This window comes from Oncorhynchus gorbuscha, linkage group LG14 (genome assembly GCF_021184085.1).
Source record: "Oncorhynchus gorbuscha isolate QuinsamMale2020 ecotype Even-year linkage group LG14, OgorEven_v1.0, whole genome shotgun sequence".
NCBI lineage: Eukaryota > Metazoa > Chordata > Actinopteri > Salmoniformes > Salmonidae > Oncorhynchus > Oncorhynchus gorbuscha.
In genome coordinates, this window is record NC_060186.1 from 75,183,564 (window position 1) to 75,205,707 (window position 22,144).

Below are 22,144 nucleotides of genomic sequence, written 5' to 3' on the forward strand. Positions count from 1 at the left end.
GAAGTATTTGGAAGATTTAGAATAGTATTGGATCTCAGGTCTGCTGTAGTTCTGGGGTTTCCCCATCTCGGTCCCTCCTTTCTCCGGGTGCATGTGTACGTGCACAGCTGATTCAAATAACAACTCGTCAAGCTTTGGACTGAGTTTAGGAAACCCTACCTGTAGTAGCTATATCACTAGCCACTTTAAACAATGCTACCTAATATAATGTTTACACACCCTACATTATTCATCTCATATGTATACGTATATACTGTACTCTATATCATCTACTGCATCTTTATGTAATACATGTATCACTAGCCACTTTAACTATGCCACTTTGTTTACATACTCATCTCATATATATATACTGCACTCAATACCATCTACTGTATCTTGCCTATGCCGCTCTGTACCATCACTCATTCATATATCCTTATGTACATATTCTTTATCCCCTTACACTTGTGTGTATAAGATAGTAGTTTTGGAATTGTTAGTTAGATTACCTGTTGGTTATTACTGCATTGTCGGAACTAGAAGCACAAGCATTTCGCTACACTCGCATTAACATCTACTAACCATGTGTATGTGACAAATAAAATTGGATTTGATTTGATGACACATCCAAAACACGGACTGTTTTCATGTCCGTGTGTGTATGTGTGTGTGTGTGTTCCCCCTTGTAGGGGATGGTGGAGGTAGTAGCAGAGAACTACCACAACATCTGGGCCAAGAAGAAGAAGGCTGAGCTGAGTAGTAAAGGTGTGTAGTCAGCCACAAGGCCCGTCGTCCCTTGTAATCACCCAGGAATAATGCATTCTAAATGTATGTGTGGGAAGTGTATGTTAATGTTTATGTAAGATGTAGGCATACATATACCGTGGGGCAAAAAAAGTTATTTAGTCAGCCACCAATTGTGCAAGTTCTCCCACTTAAAAAGATGAGAGAGGCCTGTAATTTATCATAGGTACACTTCAACTATGACAGACACAATTTGGAAAAGAAATCCAGAAAATCACATTGTAGGATTTTTAATGAATTTATTTGCAAATTATGGTGGAAAATAAGTATTTGGTCACCTACAAACAAGCAAGATTTCTGGCTCTCACAGACCTGTAACTTCTTCTTTAAGAGGCTCCTCTGTCCTCCACTCATTACCTGTATTAATGGCACCTGTTTGAACGTGTTATCAGTATAAAATACACCTGTCCACAACCTCAAACAGTCACACTCCAAACTCCACTATGGCCAAGACCAAAGAGCTGTCAAAGGACACCAGAAACAAAATCAGCTTGGTTTGAAGAAATCAATTGTGGGAGCAATTATTAGGAAATGAAAGACATACAAGACCACTGATAATCTCCCTTGATCTGGGGCTCCATGCAAGATCTCACCGCGTGGGGTCAAAATGATCACAAGAACGGTGAGCAAAAATCCCAGAACCACACGGGCGGACCTAGTGAATGACCTGCAGAGAGCTGGGACCAAAGTAACAAAGCCTACCATCAGCAAGGGCATTGAAGATGAAACGTGGCTGGGTCTTTCAGCATGACAATGATCCCAAACACACTGCCCGGGCAACGAAGGAGTGGCTTCATTAGAAGCATTTCAAGGTCCTGGAGTGGCCTAGCCAGTCTCCAGATCTCAACCCCATAGAAAATCTTTGGAGGGAGTTGAAAGTCCGTGTTGCCCAGCAACAGCCCCAAAACATCACTGCTCTAGAGGAGATCTGCATGGAGGAATGGGCCAAAATACCAGCAACAGTGTGAAAACCTTGTGAAGACTTACAGAAAACGTTTGACCTCTGTCATTGCCAACAAAGGTTAAATAACAAAGTATTGAGATAAACTTTTGTAATTGACCAAATACTTATTTTCCACCATCATTTGCAAATAAATTCATTAAAAATCCTACAATGTGATTTTCTGGATTTGTTTTTCTTCTCATTTTGTCTGTCATAGTTGAAGTGTACCTATGATGAAAATTACAGGCCTCTCATCTTTTTAAAAGGGAGAACTTGCACAATTGGTGGCTGACTAAGTACTTTTTTTGCCCCACTGTAGGTGTGTGTATATATATATATATATATATATATATATATATATATTGTGAGCGTACCAAGTAATTAGGCGTCACTCTAAAGCGGGAAGGTGGAATAAACGAGTCAGGAGTAGGTTTTTCTGATTGAACACGGTTCTCTATTGAGGGTATTTTGTCAACAAAAACATTCTAACATAATCAATGAAAAATCTTCCAAGGGAAAAAAACACATCGTCTTCTCCAGATGAAACAAGAACACAATAGGATCATCTTTAAACTACAACAAAAATAAATCACGGGTTTGTCACCGTCTTCGTGGTTCTTTCAGCACAGCTTCTCTCTCTCGGTGGCCATCTTCCAGAGATAGTTTTCTCCCTTTTATAGGGGAAGGAGAGTATCTCATTAGTACCGTCAGCTGTGCTTAATTGACTCTGGTTACCTTGTCTCCCAGGCTTTGTTGGGCTACTATCCATGAGCCCAGCCTGCCCTCTAGGGGTCCTTCCACAATATATATATTGTGTTAGCTAATCCAAGTTTATCATTTTAAAGGCTAATTGATCATGAGAAAACCCTTTTGCAATTATGTTAGCACAGTTAAAAACTGTTGTCCTGATTAAAGAAGCAATAAAACTGTCCTTTGGACTATTTGAGTATCAGGAGCATCAGCGTTTGTTGGTTTGATTACAGGCTCAAAAATGGCCAGAAACAAATAACTTTCTTCTGAAACTCGTTAGTCTATTCTTGTTCTGAGAAATTAAGGCTATTCCATGCGAGAAATGGCCAAGAATCTGAAGATCTCGTACGACGCTGTGTACAATGCAAATTAATTACTTAAAAATCATACAATGTGATTTTCTGGATTTTTGTTTTAGATTCCGTCTCTCACAGTTGAAGTGTACCTATGATAAAAAAATTACTGACCTCTACATGCTTTATAAGTAGGAAAACCTGCAAAATCGGCAGTGTATCAAATACTTGCTCTCCCCACTGTATATACTGTATGTTTGTGAAAGTGTCGTCACTGTTGTATGTGTTTGCTGTCTGTCTCAGGAGGAGGGAGCCACCCATTGCTGGTGCCCTATGACACTCTGACAGCCAGGGAGAAATACAGAGACAGAGAGAAGGTCCAAGATCTCTTTAAATTTCTTCAGATCAATGGATACACTATCACCAGGTCAGACTCTCCCGCTAACTATCTCACCGTATACTGCATCTGTCTGTTACCACAGAGGACATGAAACCAATCAGTTAATCAATCAGTGCTTCACTGTTTCTTACATTCTGTCATTTCTTGTTCAGTGGGCAACGGAATGTTTTGAAATGCAAGTGATGCCACCTGAACTTCAAGTCCATTGAGAAGAAATGCTTTGAAAATGTTTCTCCTGTTTGTGCCTGAAGATTCAGATCAAAATCACCTGTTAACTGTATTACAGTAATCAGCTGACTAAAACCGTAATCAGCTGACTAACACAGTAATCAGCAGACTAACACAGTAATCAGCTGACTAACACAGTAATCAGCAGACTAACACAGTAATCAGCTGACTAACACAGTAATCAGCTGACTAACACAGTAATCAGCTGACTAACACAGTAATCAGCAGACTAACACAGTAATCAGCAGACTAACACAGTAATCAGCAGACTAACACAGTAATCAGCAGACTAACAGAGTAATCAGCTGACTAACACAGTAATCAGCAGAATAACACAGTAATCAGCAGACTAACACAGTAATCAGCAGACTAACACAGTAATCAGCTGACTAACACAGTAATCAGCTGACTAACAGAGTAATCAGCTGACTAACACAGTAATCAGCTGACTGAAACAGTAATCAGCTGACTAACAGAGTAATCAGCTGACTAACACAGTAATGACTACTGTTTTAGTCAGATCAATGAAGTTCTATTGTGTCTTATCTTATTGATGTTCTGCAGAGGCCTGAAGGACGTGGAGCAAGACTCATCGTCCATGGAGAAGAGGTTTGCTTACACGTTCCTCAAGAGGTTGCTGAAGACTGTGGACTCGGCTCAGGAGTTCATCGCCCACCTAGGTGAGTCCACTCAGACATTTGATGAATATGCTTTGAAATATGGAATTGAGAATTTAGTTAAGTGTCTAGTTTAAATTGTATACGTCTTTGAACCTTGGTTTTTCCAGAGGCCATGGCTACCAGCGGAAAGACAGACAAATCGCCTCACGATCAGGAAATCAAGTTCTTCGCCAAGGTATGGATGTACAGTCTTTTAACAACAGGGGCGGCAGCGTAACCTAGTGGTTAGAGCGTTGGACTAGTAACCGGAAGGTTGCGAGTTCAAACCCCTGAGCTGACAAGGTCGTTCAGGGGCAGAATCTGTCGTTCTGCCCCTGAACAGGCAGTTAACCCACTGTTCCCAGGCCGTCATTGAAAATAAGAATATGTTCTTAACTGACTTGCCTAGTTAAATAAAGGTAAAATAAAAATAAAAAACAGACAGGAAATTAATTGTAGACACTGTGGAATAAGCTCTCTAAGCTCTGCCTTGATTCACCCCTTCTCCTCCCAACCTGCCCTATAGGTGCTGCTACCTCTCATAGACATGTACTTTAAGAACCACAGCATGTACTTCCTGTCCTCGCCCAGTAAGAACCTGAGCAGCAGTGGCTACGCCTCTAACAAGGAGAAGGAGATGATCACCAGGTAAGGTACCAGTAGCGGACACACTGGTGAACTCTGAACTGCAGTCTGATCTCAACACAGAATCCCCAGCCACAGTTTTCTAATGAGAGTGACTTATTCATAGACACTTCCAATTGACCTGAGAGGATCAGATAGATGTAAGCTATATGGAGGAAATCTCACCTAGCCTGGTGTCTAGGGAAGGTAGTTATAGATTGATTTCAGACTGGGCACTTCAATACACGTGAAACTTGTGAACAATTATTTTCTTGTTTTCCTCAGTTTGTTTTTCTTTTTGTCTCCTTTCTTTATCTGGTTATTTCATTGCCTTTCCTTTCCTTTCTTTATCTGGCTATTTCATTGCCTTTCCTCTCCTTTCTTTATCTGGCTATTTCATTGCCTTTCCTTTCCTTTCTTTATCTGGCTATTTCATTGCCTTTCCTCTCCTTTCTTTATCTGGCTATTTCATTGCCTTTCCTTTCCTTTCTTTATCTGGCTATTTCATTGCCTTTCCTCTCCTTTCTTTATCTGGCTATTTCATTGCCTTTCCTCTCCTTTCTTTATCTGGCTATTTCATTGCCTTTCCTCTCCTTTCTTTATCTGGCTATTTCATTGCCTTTCCTCTCCTTTCTTTATCTGGCTATTTCATTGCCTTTCCTTTCCTTTCTTTATCTGGCTATTTCATTGCCTTTCCTCTCCTTTCTTTATCTGGCTATTTCATTGCCTTTCCTCTCCTTTCTTTATCTGGCTATTTCATTGCCTTTCCTTTCCTTTCTTTATCTGGCTATTTCATTGCCTTTCCTTTCCTTTCTTTATCTGGCTATTTCATTGCCTTTCCTTTCCTTTCTTTATCTGGCTATTTCATTGCCTTTCCTCTCCTTTCTTTATCTGGCTATTTCATTGCCTTTCCTCTCCTATATTTATCTGGTTATTTCATTACCTTTCCTCTCCTATATTTATCTGGTTATTTCATTGCCTTTCCTCTCCTATATTTATCTGGTTATTTCATTACCTTTCCTCTCCTATATTTATCTGGTTATTTCATTACCTTTCCTCTCCTATATTTTACAGCCTGTTCTGTAAGATGGCAGCTCTTGTCAGACACAGGATTTCCCTCTTTGGTAAGGACCTCGGTCAATGCCTTTACCAGTGTGTCAATGCCTTTACCAGTGTGTCAATGCCTTTACCAGTGTGTCAATGCCTTTACCAGTGTGTCAATGCCTTTACCAGTGTGTCAATGCCTTTACCAGTGTGTCAATGCCTTCACCAGTGTGTCAATGCCTTTACCCGTGTGTCAATGCCTTCACCAGTGTGTCAATGCCTTTACCCGTGTGTCAATGCCTTCACCAGTGTGTCAATGCCTTTACCAGTGTGTCAATGCCTTCACCAGTGTGTCAATGCCTTCACCAGTGTGTCAATGCCTTCACCAGTGTGTCAATGCCTTTACCTGTGTGTCAATTCCTTTACCAGTGTGTCAATTCCTTTACCAGTGTGTCAATTCCTTTACCAGTGTGCCTCAGTGCTGTGATTTGTACTCAGCGCTGCCTGTAGTCTTTGGCAGTGATTTCCATGTCAATGTGTTATCATAGGGAGCGACTCGGCTATTATGGTGAGCTGTCTACACATCCTGGCTCATTCCCTCGACACAAGGTAAGACCCTGAAGAACAAACCTGTTGTCTTCCCTTAAATCAGAAATGACCTTCTTACGAAGGTCATTACTGACACAAATGGTTTCCTGTGTGAGGAGAATCTCTTACGAAGGTCATTACTGACACAAATGGTTTCCTGTGTGAGGAGAATCTCTTACGAAGGTCATTACTGACACAAATGGTTTCCTGTGTGAGGAGAATCTCTTACGAAGGTCATTACTGACACAAATTTTCTCCTCGGGTGAGGAGAATCTCTTACGAAGGTCATTACTGACCAAAAGCTTAATTTGTTTGTGCAGAGCGTCCTTTTGTCATTATAGGAGAATAATTTACGCTTATTTTTCTGTGTTGTTGTTCTTACACCTCTCCTTCTGTTCTGTCATTCTTACACCTCTCCTTTTGTCCTCTTCCTCCCCTCCCAGGACGGTGATGAAGTCAGGCTCAGAGATGGTGAAGGCTGGGGTCAGGACATTATTTGAGAATGCAGCGGAGGACCTAGAGAAGACCCTGGAGATGCTGAAGCTGGGGAAGTTCAGCCAGTCCCGGAGCCAGATGAAGGGCTTGTCCCAGAACATCACCTACGCCACCACCGCTCTGCTGCCCATCCTCACAGCCCTGTTCGAACATGTCACCATGCACAACTTTGGAGTCGGCCTGCTGGGTGAGTTAGCCTTGATGTTATTTTAATATATTTACACTGTTTGCACCATGTGTGAGTCCCCTAGTCCAGTGGTTCTCAAACCTCTCCTCAGGGACCCCCAGCCATTCCAAACCTCTTCTCGGGGTTTGGAATGGCTGGGGTCCCGAGGAGAGGTTTGGGAGTGGCTGGGGGTCCCGAGGCGAGGTTTGGGAGTGGCTGGGGGTCCCGAGGAGAGGTTTAGAACCGCTGGGGGTTCCGGGGAGAGGTTTTCGAGTGGCTGTGGGTCCCGAGGAGAGGTTTAGAATGGCTGGGGGTCCCGAGGAGAGGTTTGGGAGTGGCTGGGGGTCCCGAGGAGAGGTTTGGGAGTGGCTGGGGGTCCCGAGGAGAGGTTTGGGAGTGGCTGGGGGTCCCGAGGAGAGGTTTAGAACCACTGGGCATCCCGATGAGACGTTTTCGAGTGGCTGTGGGTCCCGAGGAGAGGTTTAGAATGGCTGGGGGTCCCAAGGAGAGGTTTAGAATGGCTGGGGGTCCCAAGGAGAGGTTTAGAATGGCTGGGGGTCCCAAGGAATGGTTTGGGAGTGGCTGGGGGTCCCAAGGAGAGGTTTAGAATGGCTGGGGGTCCCAAGGAGAGGTTTAGAATGGCTGGGGGTCCCAAGGAGAGGTTTAGAATGGCTGGGGGTCCCAAGGAATGGTTTGGGAGTGGCTGGGGGTCCCAAGGAGAGGTTTAGAATGGCTGGGGGTCCCAAGGAGAGGTTTAGAATGGCTGGGGGTCCCAAGGAGAGGTTTAGAATGGCTGGGGGTCCCAAGGAATGGTTTGGGAGTGGCTGGGGGTCCCAAGGAATGGTTTGGGAGTGGCTGGGGGTCCCAAGGAATGGTTTGGGAGTGGCTGGGGGTGCCCAGAGGAGAAGTTTGGGAACGGCTGGGGGTTTCTAGGAAATCTGACCTGTGTGTGTTGCCTTTTCCAGTGAATGATGTCCAGCTGTCGTGCTATCGCATTGTGACGTGTCTCTACTCACTGGGCACGGGGAAACACATCTTCATGGAGAGGTATGAGGCCTCATCACATCTAAGGAGGTACAGTAGGAGCAGGAGATGGAATGAGAGTGATTAAATCTCTCTGGATAATTGAAGAAGGAAAACGCCATCCAACACTGACTAGAAAAATGACAATGTCTGAACTGTGGTTCAGCTCTAAGTCACATTGGAGTGCTATAAGTGAAGAAGAAAACATTAAATAATGAAAAGCTGAAACGTGCTGGTTCTACTTTTAGCAATAAAGACACATTTTTTATTGAATTCCATTGTCCCCTAAGTCTCTCCTTCAGAATGCTATGGCACAGCTATGTACTCATGTCTACTGTAAATGTGTGTGTTTGTGTGTATTAATGTCTCTGTGTGTATTAATGTCTCTGTGTGTGTTAACCTCTGTGTGTCTTAATCTGTGTGTGTTTGTCTGTATTAATGTCTCTGTGTGTATTAATGTCTCTGTGTGTGTTAACCTCTGTGTGTCTTAATCTGTGTGTGTGTGTGTGTTAATGTCTCTCTCTGTGTGTTAATGTCTCTGTGTGTATTGTATTTATTATGGATCCCCATTAGCTGCTGCCAAATCAGCAGCTACTCTTCCTGGGATCCAGCAAAATTAAGGCAGTTTATACAATTTAAAAAACATTATAATACATTCACAGATTTCACAACACACTGTGTGCCCTCAGGCCCATACACTTCCACATATCTACAGTACCATGTGGGTGTATGCATGTGCCTGCGCCAATGTTTGTGTTGCTTCACAGTCTTTGCTGTTCCATAAGCTGTTTTTTAAATCTATTGTACTGCTTGCGTCAGTCACTTGATGTGGAATAAAGTTCCATGTAGTCATGGCTCTATGTAGTACTGTGTCCATAGTCTGTTCTGGACTTGGGGACTGTGAAGAGACCTCTGGTGGCATGTCTCATGGGTGTCCAAGCTGTGTGCCAGTAGTTTAGACAGACAGCTCGGTGCATTCAACATGTGAATTCCTCTCATAAATAAAAGTAGTGATGAAGTCAATCTCTCCTCCACTTTCAGCCAAGAGAGGTTGACATGCATATTATTCATATTAGCTCTCTGTGTACATCCAAGGGCCAGCCGTGCTGCCCTGTCCTGAGCCAATTGCAAAGTATTTTTTTGTGGCACCTGACCACACGACTGAACAGTGGTCAAGGTGAGACAAAACTAGGGCCTGTAGGACCTGCCTTGTTGATAGTGTTGTTAAGAAGGCAGAGCATCACTTTATTTTAGACAGACTTCTCCCCATCTTAGCTACTACTGCATACTACTTAGCTACTACTCAATATCCACATTATTTATTGCAAAATTTAGTTGAGGTTTAGGGTTTAGTGAGTGTTTTGTTCCAAATACAATGCTTTTAGTTTTAGAAATATTTAGGGCTGACTTATTCCTTTCCACCCAATCTGAAACTAACTGCAGCTCTTTGTTCAGTCATTTCAGTCGCTGTAGTAGCTGACGTGTATAGTGTTGACACTCTGGCTTTACTCAGTCAGTGACATGTCGTTAGTAAAAATTGGGAAAAACAAGGGACCTAAACAGCTACCCTGGGGAATTCCTGATTATACCTGGATTCTATTTGAGAGGCTTCAATTAAAGAACACCCTCTGTGTTCTGTTAGACACTCGTTATCCACATTATCAAATCAAATCAAATGTATTTTTATAGCCCTTCTTACATCAGCTGATATCTCAAAGTGCTGTACAGAAACCCAGCCTAAAACTCCAAACAGCAAGCAATGCAGATGTAGAAGCACGGTGGCTAGGAAAAACTCCCTAGAAAGGAACCATGCTATGAGGAGTGGCCAGTCCTCTTCTGGTTGTGCCGGGTGGAGATTATAACAGAACATGCACAAGATGTTCAAATGTTCATAAATGACCAGCATGGTCAAATAATAATAATCACAGTAGTTGTCGAGGGTGCAACAAGTCAGCACCTCAGGAATAAATGTCAGTTGGCTTTTCATAGCTGATCATTAAGAGTATCTCTACCACTCCTGCTATCTCTAGAGAGTTGAAAACAGCAGGTCTGGGACAGGTAGCACGTCGGGTGAACAGGTCAGGGTTCCATAGCCGCAGGCAGAACAGTTGAATCTGGAGCAGCAGCACGACCAGGTGGACTGGGGACAGAAAGGAGTCATCAGGCCAGCTAGTCCTGAGGCATGGTCCTAGGGCTCAGGTCCTCCGAGAGAGAGAGAAAGAGAGAATTAGAGAGAGCATACTTAAATTCACACAGGACACCGGATAAGACAGGAGAAATACTCCAGATATAACAGACTGACCCTAGCCTCCCGACACAAACTACTGCAGCATAAATACTGGAGGCTGAGACAGGAGGGGTCAGGAGACATTGTGGCCCCATCCGATGATACCCCCAGACAGGGCCAAACAGGCAGGATATAACCCCACCCACTTTGCCAAAGCACAGCCCTCACACCACTAGAGGGATATCTAATTTTAATTTTATTTCACCTTTATTTTACCAGGTAGGCTAGTTGAGAATAAGTTCTCATTTGACCTGGCCAAGATAAAGCATAGCAATTGGACATACAACAACACAGAGTTACACATGGAATAAACTAAACATAGTCAATAATATAGTAGAACAAAAGTAAACAAAAAGTCTATATACAGTGAGTGTAAATGAGGTAGGATAAGGGACTTAAGGCAATAAATGGGCCATAGTGGTGAAATAATTACCATATATCAATTAAACACTGGAATGGTACTTCCGGCGCCGACTGAGATGGCCGCCTCACTTCGCGTTCCTAGGAAACTATGCAGTTTTTTGTTTTTTTACGTGTTATTTCTTACATTAGTACCCCAGGTCATCTTAGGTTTCATTACATACAGTCGAGAAGAACTACTGAATATAAGATCAGCGTCAACTCACCATCAGTACGACCAAGAATATGTTTTCCGCGATGCGGATCCTGTGTTCTGCCTTACAAACAGGACAACGGAATGGATCGCATGCAGCGACCCAAGGAAACGACTCCGAAAAAGAGGGAAACGCGGCGGTGTTCTGGTCAGACTCCGGAAAAGGGCACATCGCGCACCACTTCCCAGTATTCTTCTTGCCAATGTCCAGTCTCTCGACAACAAGGTTGATGAAATCCGAGCAAGGGTGGCATTCCAGAGGGACATCAGAGACTGCAACGTTCTCTGCTTTACGGAGACATGGCTTACTGGGAAAACGCTATCCAGGGCGGTACAGCCAACGGGTTTCTCCACGCATCGCGCCGACAGAAACAAACATCTCTCTGGTAAGAAGAGTGGAGGGGGCGTATGCCTCATGTCTAACGGGACATGGTGTGATGAAGAAAACATACAGGAACTCAAATCCTTCTGTTCACCTGATTTAGAATTCCTCACAATCAAATGTAGACCGCATTATCTTCCAAGAGAATTCTCTTCGATTATAATCACAGCCGTATATATCCCCCCCAAGCAGACACATCGATGGCTCTGAACGAACTTTATTTAACTCTTTGCAAACTGGAAAACATTTATCCGGAGGCTGCATTCATTGTAGCTGGGGATTTTAACAAAGCCAATCTGAAAACAAGACTCCCTAAATTTTATCAGCATATCGATTGCGCAACCAGGGGTGGTAAAACCTTGGATCATTGTTACTCTAACTTCCGCGACGCATATAAGGCCCTGCCCCGCCCCCTTTCGGAAAAGCTGACCACGACTCCATTTTGCTGATCCCTGCCTACAGGCAGAAATTAAAACAAGAGGCTCCCACGCTGAGGTCTGTCCAACGCTGGTCAGAACAAGCTGACTCTACACTCCAAGACTGCTTCCATCACGTGGACTGGGACATGTTTCGTATTGCGTCAGATGGGAATATTGACGAATACGCTGATTCGGTGTGCGAGTTCATTAGAACGTGCGTCGAAGATGTCGTTCCCATAGCAACGATAAAAACATTCCCTAACCAGAAACCGTGGATTGATGGCAGCATTCGTGTGAAACTGAAAGCGCGAACCACTGCTTTTAATCAGGGCAAGGTGTCTGGCAACATGACTGAATACAAACAGTGCAGCTATTCCCTCCGTAAGGCTATCAAACAAGCTAAGCGTCAGTACAGAGACAAAGTGGAATCTCAATTCAATGGCTCAGACACAAGAGGCATGTGGCAGGGTCTACAGTCAATCACGGACTACAAGATGAAATCCAGCCCAGTCACGGACCAGGATGTCTTGCTCCCAGGCAGACTAAATAACTTTTTGCCCGCTTTGAGGACAATACAGTGCCACTGACACGGCCTGCAACGGAAACATGCAGTCTCTCCTTCACTGCAGCCGAGGTGAGTAAGACATTTAAACGTGTTAACCCTCGCAAGGCTGCAGGCCCAGACGGCATCCCCAGCCGCGCCCTCCGAGCATGCGCAGACCAGCTGGCCGGTGTGTTTACGGACATATTCAATCAATCCCTATACCAGTCTGCTGTTCCCACATGCTTCAAGAGGGCCACCATTGTTCCTGTTCCCAAGAAAGCTAAGGTAACTGAGCTAAACGACTACCGCCCCGTAGCACTCACTTCCGTCATCATGAAGTGCTTTGAGAGACTAGTCAAGGACCATATCACCTCCACCCTACCTGACACCCTAGACCCACTCCAATTTGCTTACCGCCCAAATAGGTCCACAGACGATGCAATCTCAACCACACTGCACACTGCCCTAACCCACCTGGACAAGAGGAATACCTATGTGAGAATGCTGTTCATTGACTACAGCTCGGCATTCAACACCATAGTACCCTCCAAGCTCGTCATCAAGCTCGAGACCCTGGGTCTCGACCCCGCCCTGTGCAACTGGGTACTGGACTTCCTGACGGGCCGCCCCCAGGTGGTGAGGGTAGGCAACAACATCTCCTCCCCGCTGATCCTCAACACGGGGCCCCACAAGGGTGCGTTCTGAGCCCTCTCCTGTACTCCCTGTTCACCCACGACTGCGTGGCCACGCACGCTCCAACTCAATCATCAAGTTTGCGGACGACACAACAGTGGTAGGCTTGATTACCAACAACGACGAGACGGCCTACAGGGAGGAGGTGAGGGCCCTTGGAGTGTGGTGTCAGGAAAATAACCTCACACTCAACGTCAACAAAACTAAGGAGATGATTGTGGACTTCAGGAAACAGCAGAGGGAACACCCCCTATCCACATCGATGGAACAGTAGTGGAGAGGGTAGCTAGTTTTAAGTTCCTCGGCATACACATCACAGACAAACTGAATTGGTCCACTCACACTGACAGCGTCGTGAAGAAGGCGCAGCAGCGCCTATTCAACCTCAGGAGGCTGAAAAATTCGGCTTGTCACCAAAAGCACTCACAAACTTCTACAGATGCACAATCGAGAGCATCCTGGCGGGCTGTATCACCGCCTGGTACGGCAACTGCTCCGCCCTCAACCGTAAGGCTCTCCAGAGGGTAGTGAGGACTGCACAACGCATCACCGGGGCAAACTACCTGCCCTCCAGGACACCTACACCACCCGTTGTTACAGGAAGGCCATAAAGATCATCAAGGACATCAACCACCCGAACCACTGCCTGTTCACCCCGCTATCATCCAGAAGGCGAGGTCAGTACAGGTGCATCAAAGCTGGGACCGAGAGACTGAAAAACAGCTTCTATCTCAAGGCCATCAGACTGTTAAATAGCCACCACTAACATTGAGTGGCTGCTGCCAACACACTGTCATTGACACTGACCCAACTCCAGCCATTTTAATAATGGGAATTGATGGAAATGATGTAAATATATCACTAGCCACTTTAAACAATGCTACCTTATATAATGTTACTTACCCTACATTATTCATCTCATATGCATATGTATATACTGTACTCTACAACATCGACTGCATCCTTATGTAACACATGTATCACTAGCCACTTTAACTATGCCACTTTGTTTACTTTGTCTACACACTCATCTCATATGTATATACTGTACTCGATACCATCTACTGTATGCTGCTCTGTACCATCACTCATTCATATATCCTTATGTACATGTTCCTTATCCCCTTACACTGTGTATAAGACAGTAGTTTTGGAATTGTTAGTTAGATTACTTGTTGGTTATCACTGCATTGTTGGAACTAGAAGCACAAGCATTTCGCTACACTCGCATTAACATCTGCTAACCATGTGTATGTGACAAATAAAATTTGATTTGATTTGATTTGGTAGATGTGCAGAAGATGAATGTGCAAGTAGAGATACTGGGGTGCAAAGGAGCAAGATAAATAAATACTGTATGGGGATGAGGTAGGTAGATAGATGGGCTGTTTACAGATGGGCTATGTACAGGTGCAGTGATCTGTGAGCTGCTCTGACAGCTGTACCCAAACAATTCGGCTTCTAATGATAACATGCATGAAACCAAGGTTTTTACGGTTACAGAAGTTAACAAAAGAGAGCACCTGGGGAGTGGAGCTAGGCTCTGCAGGACCTGGATTAACCTCTACATCACCAGAGGAGAAGTAGGATAAGGGTACGGCTAAATGCTATATGAACTGGCTGTCTAGCATGTTCAGAACAGAGAGTAAAAGGAGCAGGTTTCTGGGAACGATAGCATAGATTCAAGGCATAATGTACAGACAAAGGTAAGATAGGATGTGAGTACATTGGAGGTAAACCTAGGCATTGAGTAATGATGAGAGAAATATAGTCTCTAGAGACATTTAAACCAGATGATGTCATCGCATATGTAGGAGGTGGAACAGCATGGTTGGTTAAGGCATATTGAGCAGGGCTAGAGGCTCTACAGTGAAATAAGACAGTAATCACTAACCAGGACAGTAATGGACAAGGCATATTGATATTAGAGAGAGGCATGCGTAGCCAAGTGAACATATGGGTCCAGTGAGTGGTTGGGCTGACTGGGAACACGGCGATTCAGGCAGTTAGCAGGCCGATGCTAACACGCTAACAGTTAGTAGGCCGGGGCTAAACAAGCTAGCAGTTAGCAGACTGGGGCTGGCAAGCTATCAGTTAGCAGACCGGGTTAGCAAGCAAGCAGTTAGCAGGGGCTAGCAGTTAAAAGACCGGGGCATGCAATCTAGCAGTTAGTAGACCGGGGCTAGCAAGTTAGCCTTTGGGGGACATCGCGATGGGGGCAAGTCTATTTTTGCCTCTCTGTGCGGTGATGTCGTTAGACCAGTTGTGGAGTTAGTAGGGTTCCAAGTAACTCTAAGTAGCTAGCAGGCCTAGCAGGTTAGCAGAATGGGCCTTCATGGGCGTCGCGCCTGAGGAGCCTGTTGGAATCCTCGGTCAGATTGTCGGTATTCCAGTCATAGAGGATTGGTGGGGTTCCGTGCCCCGTACTGGCAGTAGAAGGGGTCCGGATATTGTATCCCAGGAAGTGGGCTTCGGTGGTAGCACAGGAGCCCTTGCCGGGCTAGCTTCTGGCTAATTGGGGCTTGCTCCAGGATGGAAACGCTATCCAGGAGTGGTCAACTGGGATGGCGGTTAGCTGGTTGCGAAGATCCAGATCAAAATGATCCGAGTTTGCGGAATCCGGGGATATGGAGTGAAATAGGTCCGTTATGCTCTGGTTTGAGTCACGTTGTTCGAACTGGCAAGAGCTTTCCGAGCTAAAGGTTAGCTGATGACCGCTAGCAATGGTTTGCTAACTGATAGTTGGTAGGTAGTTAGCTGGCTAGCTTCAGTTGAGGGATTCCAGATACCTAGTAAATAGAAATACTTACAAAAGCAGAGAATCCCAGTGGAGAGAGAGGAACCGGCCAGGCAGAGACAGCAAGGGCGGTTTGTTGCTCCAGAGCCTCTCCATTCACCTTCCCACTCCTGGGCCAGACAACACTCAATCATATGATCTACTGAAGAGATGAGTCTTCAGTAAAGACGTAAATATTGAGACCGAGTCTGCGTCTCTCACATGGGTAGGCAGACCATTCCATAAAAATTGAGCTCTATAGGAGAAAGCCCTGCCTCCAGCTGTTTGCTTAGAAATTCTAGGGACAATTGGGAGGCCTGTAGAGCATTGCAGTAGTTTAACCTAGAAGTAACAAAAGCATGGATACATTTTTCTGCATAGTTTTTGGACAGAAAGTTTCTGATTTTTGCAATGTTACGTAGATGGAAAAAAAGCTGTCCTTAAAACAGTCTTGATATGTTTGTCAAAAGAGAGATCAGGGTCCAGAGTAACGCTGAGGTCCTTCACAGTTTTATTTGAGACGACTGTACAACCATCAAGATTAATTGTCAGATTCAACAGAAGATTTTTTTGTTTCATGGGACCTAGAACAAGCATCTCTGTTTTGTCCGAGTTTAAAAGTAGAACGTTTGCAGCCATCCACTTCCTTATGTCTGAAACACAGGCTTCAAGCGAGGGCAATCTTGGGGCTTCACAAATGTACAGCTGTGTGTCATCCGCATAGCAGTGAAAGTTAACAATGTTTTGGAATGACATCGCCAAGAGGTCAAATATATAGTGTAAACAATAGTGGTCCTAAAACGGAACCTTGAGGAAAACTGACATTTACAGTTGATTTGTCAGAGGACAAACCATTCACAGAGTCAAACTGATATCTTTCCGACAGATCAGATCTAAACCAGGCCAGAACTTGTCCGTGTAGACCAATTTGGGTTTCCAATCTCTCCAAAAAGAATGTGGTGATCGATGGTATCAAAAGCAGCACTAAGGTCTAGGAGCATGAGGACAGATGCAGAGCCTCGGTCTGACGCCATTAAAAGGTAATTTACCCCCTTCACAAGTGCAATCTTAGTGCTATGATGGGGTCTAAAACCAGACTGAAGCATTTTGTATACATTGTTTGTCTTCAGGAAGGCAGTGAGTTGCTGCGCAACGGCTTTTCTAAAAATCTTGAGAGGAATGGAAGATTCGATTTAGGCCGATAGTTTTTTAAATATTTGGCTTTTTCAAGAGAGGCTTTATTACTGCCACTTTTAGTGAGTTTGGTACACATCCGGTGGATAGAGAGCCGTTTGCAATGTTCAACATAGGAGGGCCAAGCACAGGAAGCAGCTCTTTCAGAGGTTTAGTTGGATTAAGTCCAGTATGCAGCTTGAAGGTTTAGAGAACATTATTATTTTCAAAATTGTGTCAAGAGATATAGTACTAAAACACTTGAGTGTCTCTCTTGATCCTAGGTCCTGGCAGAGTTGTGCAGACTCAGGACAACTGAGCTTTGTAGGAATGCGCAGAGTCCGTAATTTGCTTTCTAATGATCATGATATTTTCCTCAAAGAAGTTCATGAATTTATTACTGCTGAAGTGAATGCCATCCTCTCTTGGGGAATGCTGCTTTTTAGTTAGCTTTAAATTTTGAATTGTTCTTATTTTCCTCAATTAAGTTGGAATAATAGGATGATTGAGCAGCAGTGAGGGCTCTTCGATACTGCACGGTACTGTCTTTCCAAGCTAGTCGGAAGACTTCCAGTTTGGTGTGGCGCCATTTCCGTTCCAATTTTCTGAAAGCTTGCTTCAGAGCTCGGGTATTTTCTGTATATCAGGGAGCTAGTTACTTATGTGTTTTGTTTTTAGGGGTGCGACTGCATCTAGGGTATTGCGCAAGGTTAAATTTAGTTCCTCAGTTAGGTGGTAACTGATTTTTGTCCTCTGACGTCCTTGTGTAGACAGAGGGAGTCTGGAAGGGCATCAAGGAATCTTTGGGTTGTTTGAGAATTTATAGCACGACTTTTGATGCTCCTTGGTTGGGGACTGAGCAGATTATTTGTTGCGATTGCAAACGTAATAAAATAGTCCAGGATTATGAGGAAAAACATTAAGATCCACAACATTTATTCCATGGGACAAAACTAGGTCCAGAGTATGACTGTGACAGTGAGTAGGTCCAGAGACATGTTGGACAAAACCCACTGAGTCGATGATGGCTTCGAAAGCCTTTTGGAGTGGGTCTGTGGACTTTTTCATGTGAATATTAAAATCCTCCAAAATTAGAATATCATCTGTTATAACTACAAGGTCCAATAGGAATTCAGGGAACTCAGTGAGGAACGCTGTATATGGCCCAGGAGGCCTGTAAACAGTAGCTATACAAAGTGATTGAGTAGGCTGCATAGATTTCATGACGAGAAGCTCAAAAGACGAAAACATATTTTTTGGTAAATTAAAATTTGTTATCGTAAATGTTAGCAACACCTCCGCCTTTGCAGGATGCACGGGGGATATGGTCACTAATGTAACCAGGAGGTGAGGCCTCATTTAACACAGTAAATTCATCAGGCTTAAGCCATGTTTCAGTCAGGCCAATCACATCAAGATTATGATCAGTGATTAGTTCATTGACTATAACTGCCTTTGAAGTGAAGGATCTAACATTAAGTAGCCCTATTTTGAGATGTGAGGTATCACAATCTCTTTCAATAATGGCAGGAATGGAGGAGGTCTTTAGAGATTGCTAAGGCGAACACCTCCATGTTTAGTTTTGCCCAACCTAGGTCGAGGCAATGGGGATAGCTGAGCTGACTACACTGACTGTGCTAGTTGCAGACTCCACTAAGCTGTCAGGCTGGCTAACAGCCTGCTGCCTGGCCTGCACCCTATTTCATTGTGGAGCTAGGGGAGTTAGAGCCCTGTCTATGTTGGTAGATAAGATGAGAGCACCCCTCCAGCTAGGATGGAGTCCGTCACTCCTCAGCAGGTCAGGCTTGGTCCTGTTTGTGGGTGAGTCCCAGAAAGAGGGCCAGTTATCTACAAATTCTATATTTTGGGAGGGGCAGAAAACAGTTTTCAACCAGCGATTGAGTTGTGAGACTGTGCTGTAGAGCTCATCACTCCCCCTAACTGGGAGGGGGCCAGAGACCATTACTCGATGCCGACACATCTTTCTGGCTGATTTACACGCTGAAGCTATGTTGTGCTTGGTGACCTCTGACTGTTTCATCCTAACATCGTTGGTGCCGACGTGGATAACATTATCTCTATATTCTCTACACTTGTCAGTTTTAGCCTTAGCCAGCACTATCTTCAGATTAGCCTTAACGTCGGCAGCCCTGCCCCTTGGTAAACAGTGTATGATCGCTGGATGATTCGTTTTAATTCTAATACTGCGGGTAATGGAGTCGCCAATGACTAGGGTTTTCAATTTGTCAGAGCTAATGGTGGGAAGCGTCGGCGTCTCAGACACCGTAACGGGAGGAGTATAGACAAGAGAAGGCTCAGCCTCAGACTCCGAACCGTTGCTTAATGGGGAGAACCGGTTGAAAGTTTCTGTCAGCTGAATGAGCAACACCGGTTGACCATTCCTACAGCATTTCCCTCCAGAAGCCATGAGAAAGTTGTCCGGCTGCGGGGATCGTGCAGGGGATTTATACTAATGTTACTATCTGTACTTACTGGTGGCACAGACACTGTTTCATCCTTTCCTACACTGAAATTACCCTTGCCTACAGATTGCGTCTGAAGCTGGGCTTGCAACACAGCTATCCTCGCCGTAAGGCGATCGATCTCCTGTATATTATGAGTACAGCGACTGCAATTAGAAGGCATCATGTTAATGTTACTACTTAGCTGTTGGAGGTCCTGACGAACCATGTCCAGATAAAGTGTCCGGAGTGAAAAAGTTGAATGGGAAAAAAAAAGTTGAATGAGGGAAAAACTAAAACTATAAACGGTAATTAAAAAGTAAAAACCGTAAAGTTGTCAGGTAGCAAAGTAAGGTTGGTAAACAAGTCTGCAAGGAAATTATGAATCTGGTCATCAACTGTAGCAGGGGGTGTAAAGGGGGTGTAAAGCAATAACACAAGTTTTTCCATTAGCTGACTATGATCGATAATGTCAAAAGCTGCACTGAAGTCTGACAAGACAGCCCCCACAATCATTGTATCATCAATTTATCTCAGTGTGTATTAATGTCTCTGTGTGTATTAATGTCTCTGTGTGTGTCAATGACTCTGTGTGTGTTGATGTCTCTGTGTGTGTTGATGTTTCTGTGTGTGTTGATGTTTCTGTGTGTGTTGATGTTTCTGTGTGTATTTATGTATCTGTGTGTATTAATGTCTCTGTGTGTATTAATGTCTCTGTGTGTATTAATGTTTCTGTGTGTATTTATGTCTCTGTGTGTATTAATGTCTCTGTGTGTGTCAATGACTCTGTGTGTGTTAATGTCTCTGTGTGTATTAATGTCTCTGTGTGTGTTAATGTCTCTGTATGTTCCCTCCAGGCACCTACCAGCCCTAGGGGAGTGTCTGGCCACCCTGGTAGGAGCCATGCCTGTAGCTTTCCTGGAGCCTGATCTCAATGCTCACAACCCCCTGTCTGTCTTCAACACCAAGACACCGCGAGAGAGGGCCAGTAAGTCACTACTCTGCAGTTGCAATACTGAATCATAACACTACCAATTTATCAGAACCAATCTATGCTTGCCTACAACCCGAATGCCCTTGCATTGACCTCCACTACATCCTTAGTTCTACTGGAAGGGCCGTTTTCCTGGACACAGGGCCTAGTCCTTGACCATGCATTTTAGTCCAGGACCAGGCTTCATCAATGTCTGGGAAACCAGCCCTATGTTTATTAACGGTGTCTGGCTAACTGTGTGCTGTTCTCTGTGTAGTCTTGAGTATGCCTGACTCTGTGGAGGAGATGTGTTCAGAGGTGCCTCGTCTGGATCGCCTGCTGAAGGACATCAACGACATCTCAGAGTCTGGAGCACGATACACAGAGATGCCACAGGTCAGGAGGGCTTGGACCGTTGTTATCACTACATCTGTTCATATTACAAGAGAGCTTTTTATTTGACAGTGAACCCTATTTTAAAGCTGGAATCCTCAGCGGTGAAGCTGTCGCGTTCGTTTGCTATATTACAACAACAAAGACACGTTACGTGTTACGACGAACACAGTTTTCTTCGTCTGACATCGTTGCACGTGCGATAGAACACAGAGAATTTACTACCATTTATTTTCACCATGATGCCGGATTCTCCTCCTCCTCCCCAAAGGAACTCATTAAAGATAGAGGCTTGATTGACTGCAACTCCTTGATTAACATAACCTCTGGCATGACGGCATTACGTGGTATAACTTAATATCACAATTTATCGTGATATAGCTTAATATTCTGATAATGGTGATATTGCTTAATATTGTGGTTAGCGCTTAATATGGTGCCGTCCCATCCCCATTCCCCCCAGGTGATTGAGGTGATCCTGCCCATGTTGTGTAACTACCTGTCCTACTGGTGGGAGAGAGGAACAGAGAACTCTGCTCCACACACCGCCTGCTGCACCACCGTGTGCTCCAACCACCTCAGCATCATCCTGGGGAACATCCTGAAGATCCTCAACAACAACCTGGGCGTCGACGACGCTCCCTGGATGAAGAGGATCGCAGGTGGGATACTGGGTTATTATTACCTCGGGGCTGACGTTTTAACAGAGGAGGTTTTGGTGAACCCGTGTGTTGAGGAACCTGGCCTTAGACCGGAAGATTTGCGTTAACTCCATGAGTGAATGCCTACCCACTGGGCACACACTGGTAGAATCAACGTTGTTTCTATGTCATTTCGATGTGATTACGTTGAACCAACGTGGAATCGATGTTGAATTGATGTCTGTGCCCAGTGAGTAGGCTTTAGCTCAACGGGCTAATACAGTCTCATTGCACGCAGGATACCCGTGTTTGAACCTAGTTGGTCATGTTTGGCGGGCAATGTGAAGAATGGTGAATAATAAACACACAGCTGTGGTCGTAGCATTCCCAGCCGTACTCTTTGAATCAAAGTCAAATTCAACTTTTTGGGAGTGTAGTGTAACAACTCCTCAGTGAGACAAAAATCTGATTGGTTTCGTTGGTATCATTGCAGTCTACTCTCAGCCAATCATCTGTAAGGCTGCAGCAGACCTCCTGAAGAGTCACTTCCTGCCCACTCTAGAGAAACTCAGGAAGAAGACAGTCAAGGTGAGATGAGAGGAATTGAAATGTATTCTTTGGACTGCTGTCCATTTGTTTGTTTTCATTTTCTATGAATCATTCACACAACAAGCATGAAACCCAATGCGAACCTGCCAACTCCTATGTTATTGTTCGGCGTGACAATGACAAGACTTGGCAGTACAGCAAGGCTAGTGCACGGCCATTAAGGAAAATCCCTTTTGAGTG

At 44.5% G+C, this 22,144-nt stretch overlaps 1 protein-coding gene across 5 annotated transcripts in view; it reads left to right on the forward strand.

The window, feature by feature from the left end:
• Positions 1-22,144, forward strand: part of LOC123995404 (ryanodine receptor 3-like) — a 295,285-nt gene that overhangs the window by 226,178 nt on the left and 46,963 nt on the right. For all 5 annotated transcript variants that reach the window (XM_046298980.1, XM_046298984.1, XM_046298981.1 and 2 more), the window contains 13 exons: positions 672-747; positions 3,076-3,199; positions 3,965-4,080; positions 4,188-4,255; positions 4,586-4,707; positions 5,758-5,807; positions 6,276-6,336; positions 6,759-6,997; positions 7,942-8,023; positions 20,206-20,336; positions 20,599-20,717; positions 21,178-21,376; positions 21,849-21,943. In XM_046298980.1, coding sequence (XP_046154936.1) covers positions 672-747; positions 3,076-3,199; positions 3,965-4,080; positions 4,188-4,255; positions 4,586-4,707; positions 5,758-5,807; positions 6,276-6,336; positions 6,759-6,997; positions 7,942-8,023; positions 20,206-20,336; positions 20,599-20,717; positions 21,178-21,376; positions 21,849-21,943 — 1,482 coding nt within the window. The remainder of the gene's footprint in view (positions 1-671; positions 748-3,075; positions 3,200-3,964; positions 4,081-4,187; positions 4,256-4,585; positions 4,708-5,757; positions 5,808-6,275; positions 6,337-6,758; positions 6,998-7,941; positions 8,024-20,205; positions 20,337-20,598; positions 20,718-21,177; positions 21,377-21,848; positions 21,944-22,144) is intronic.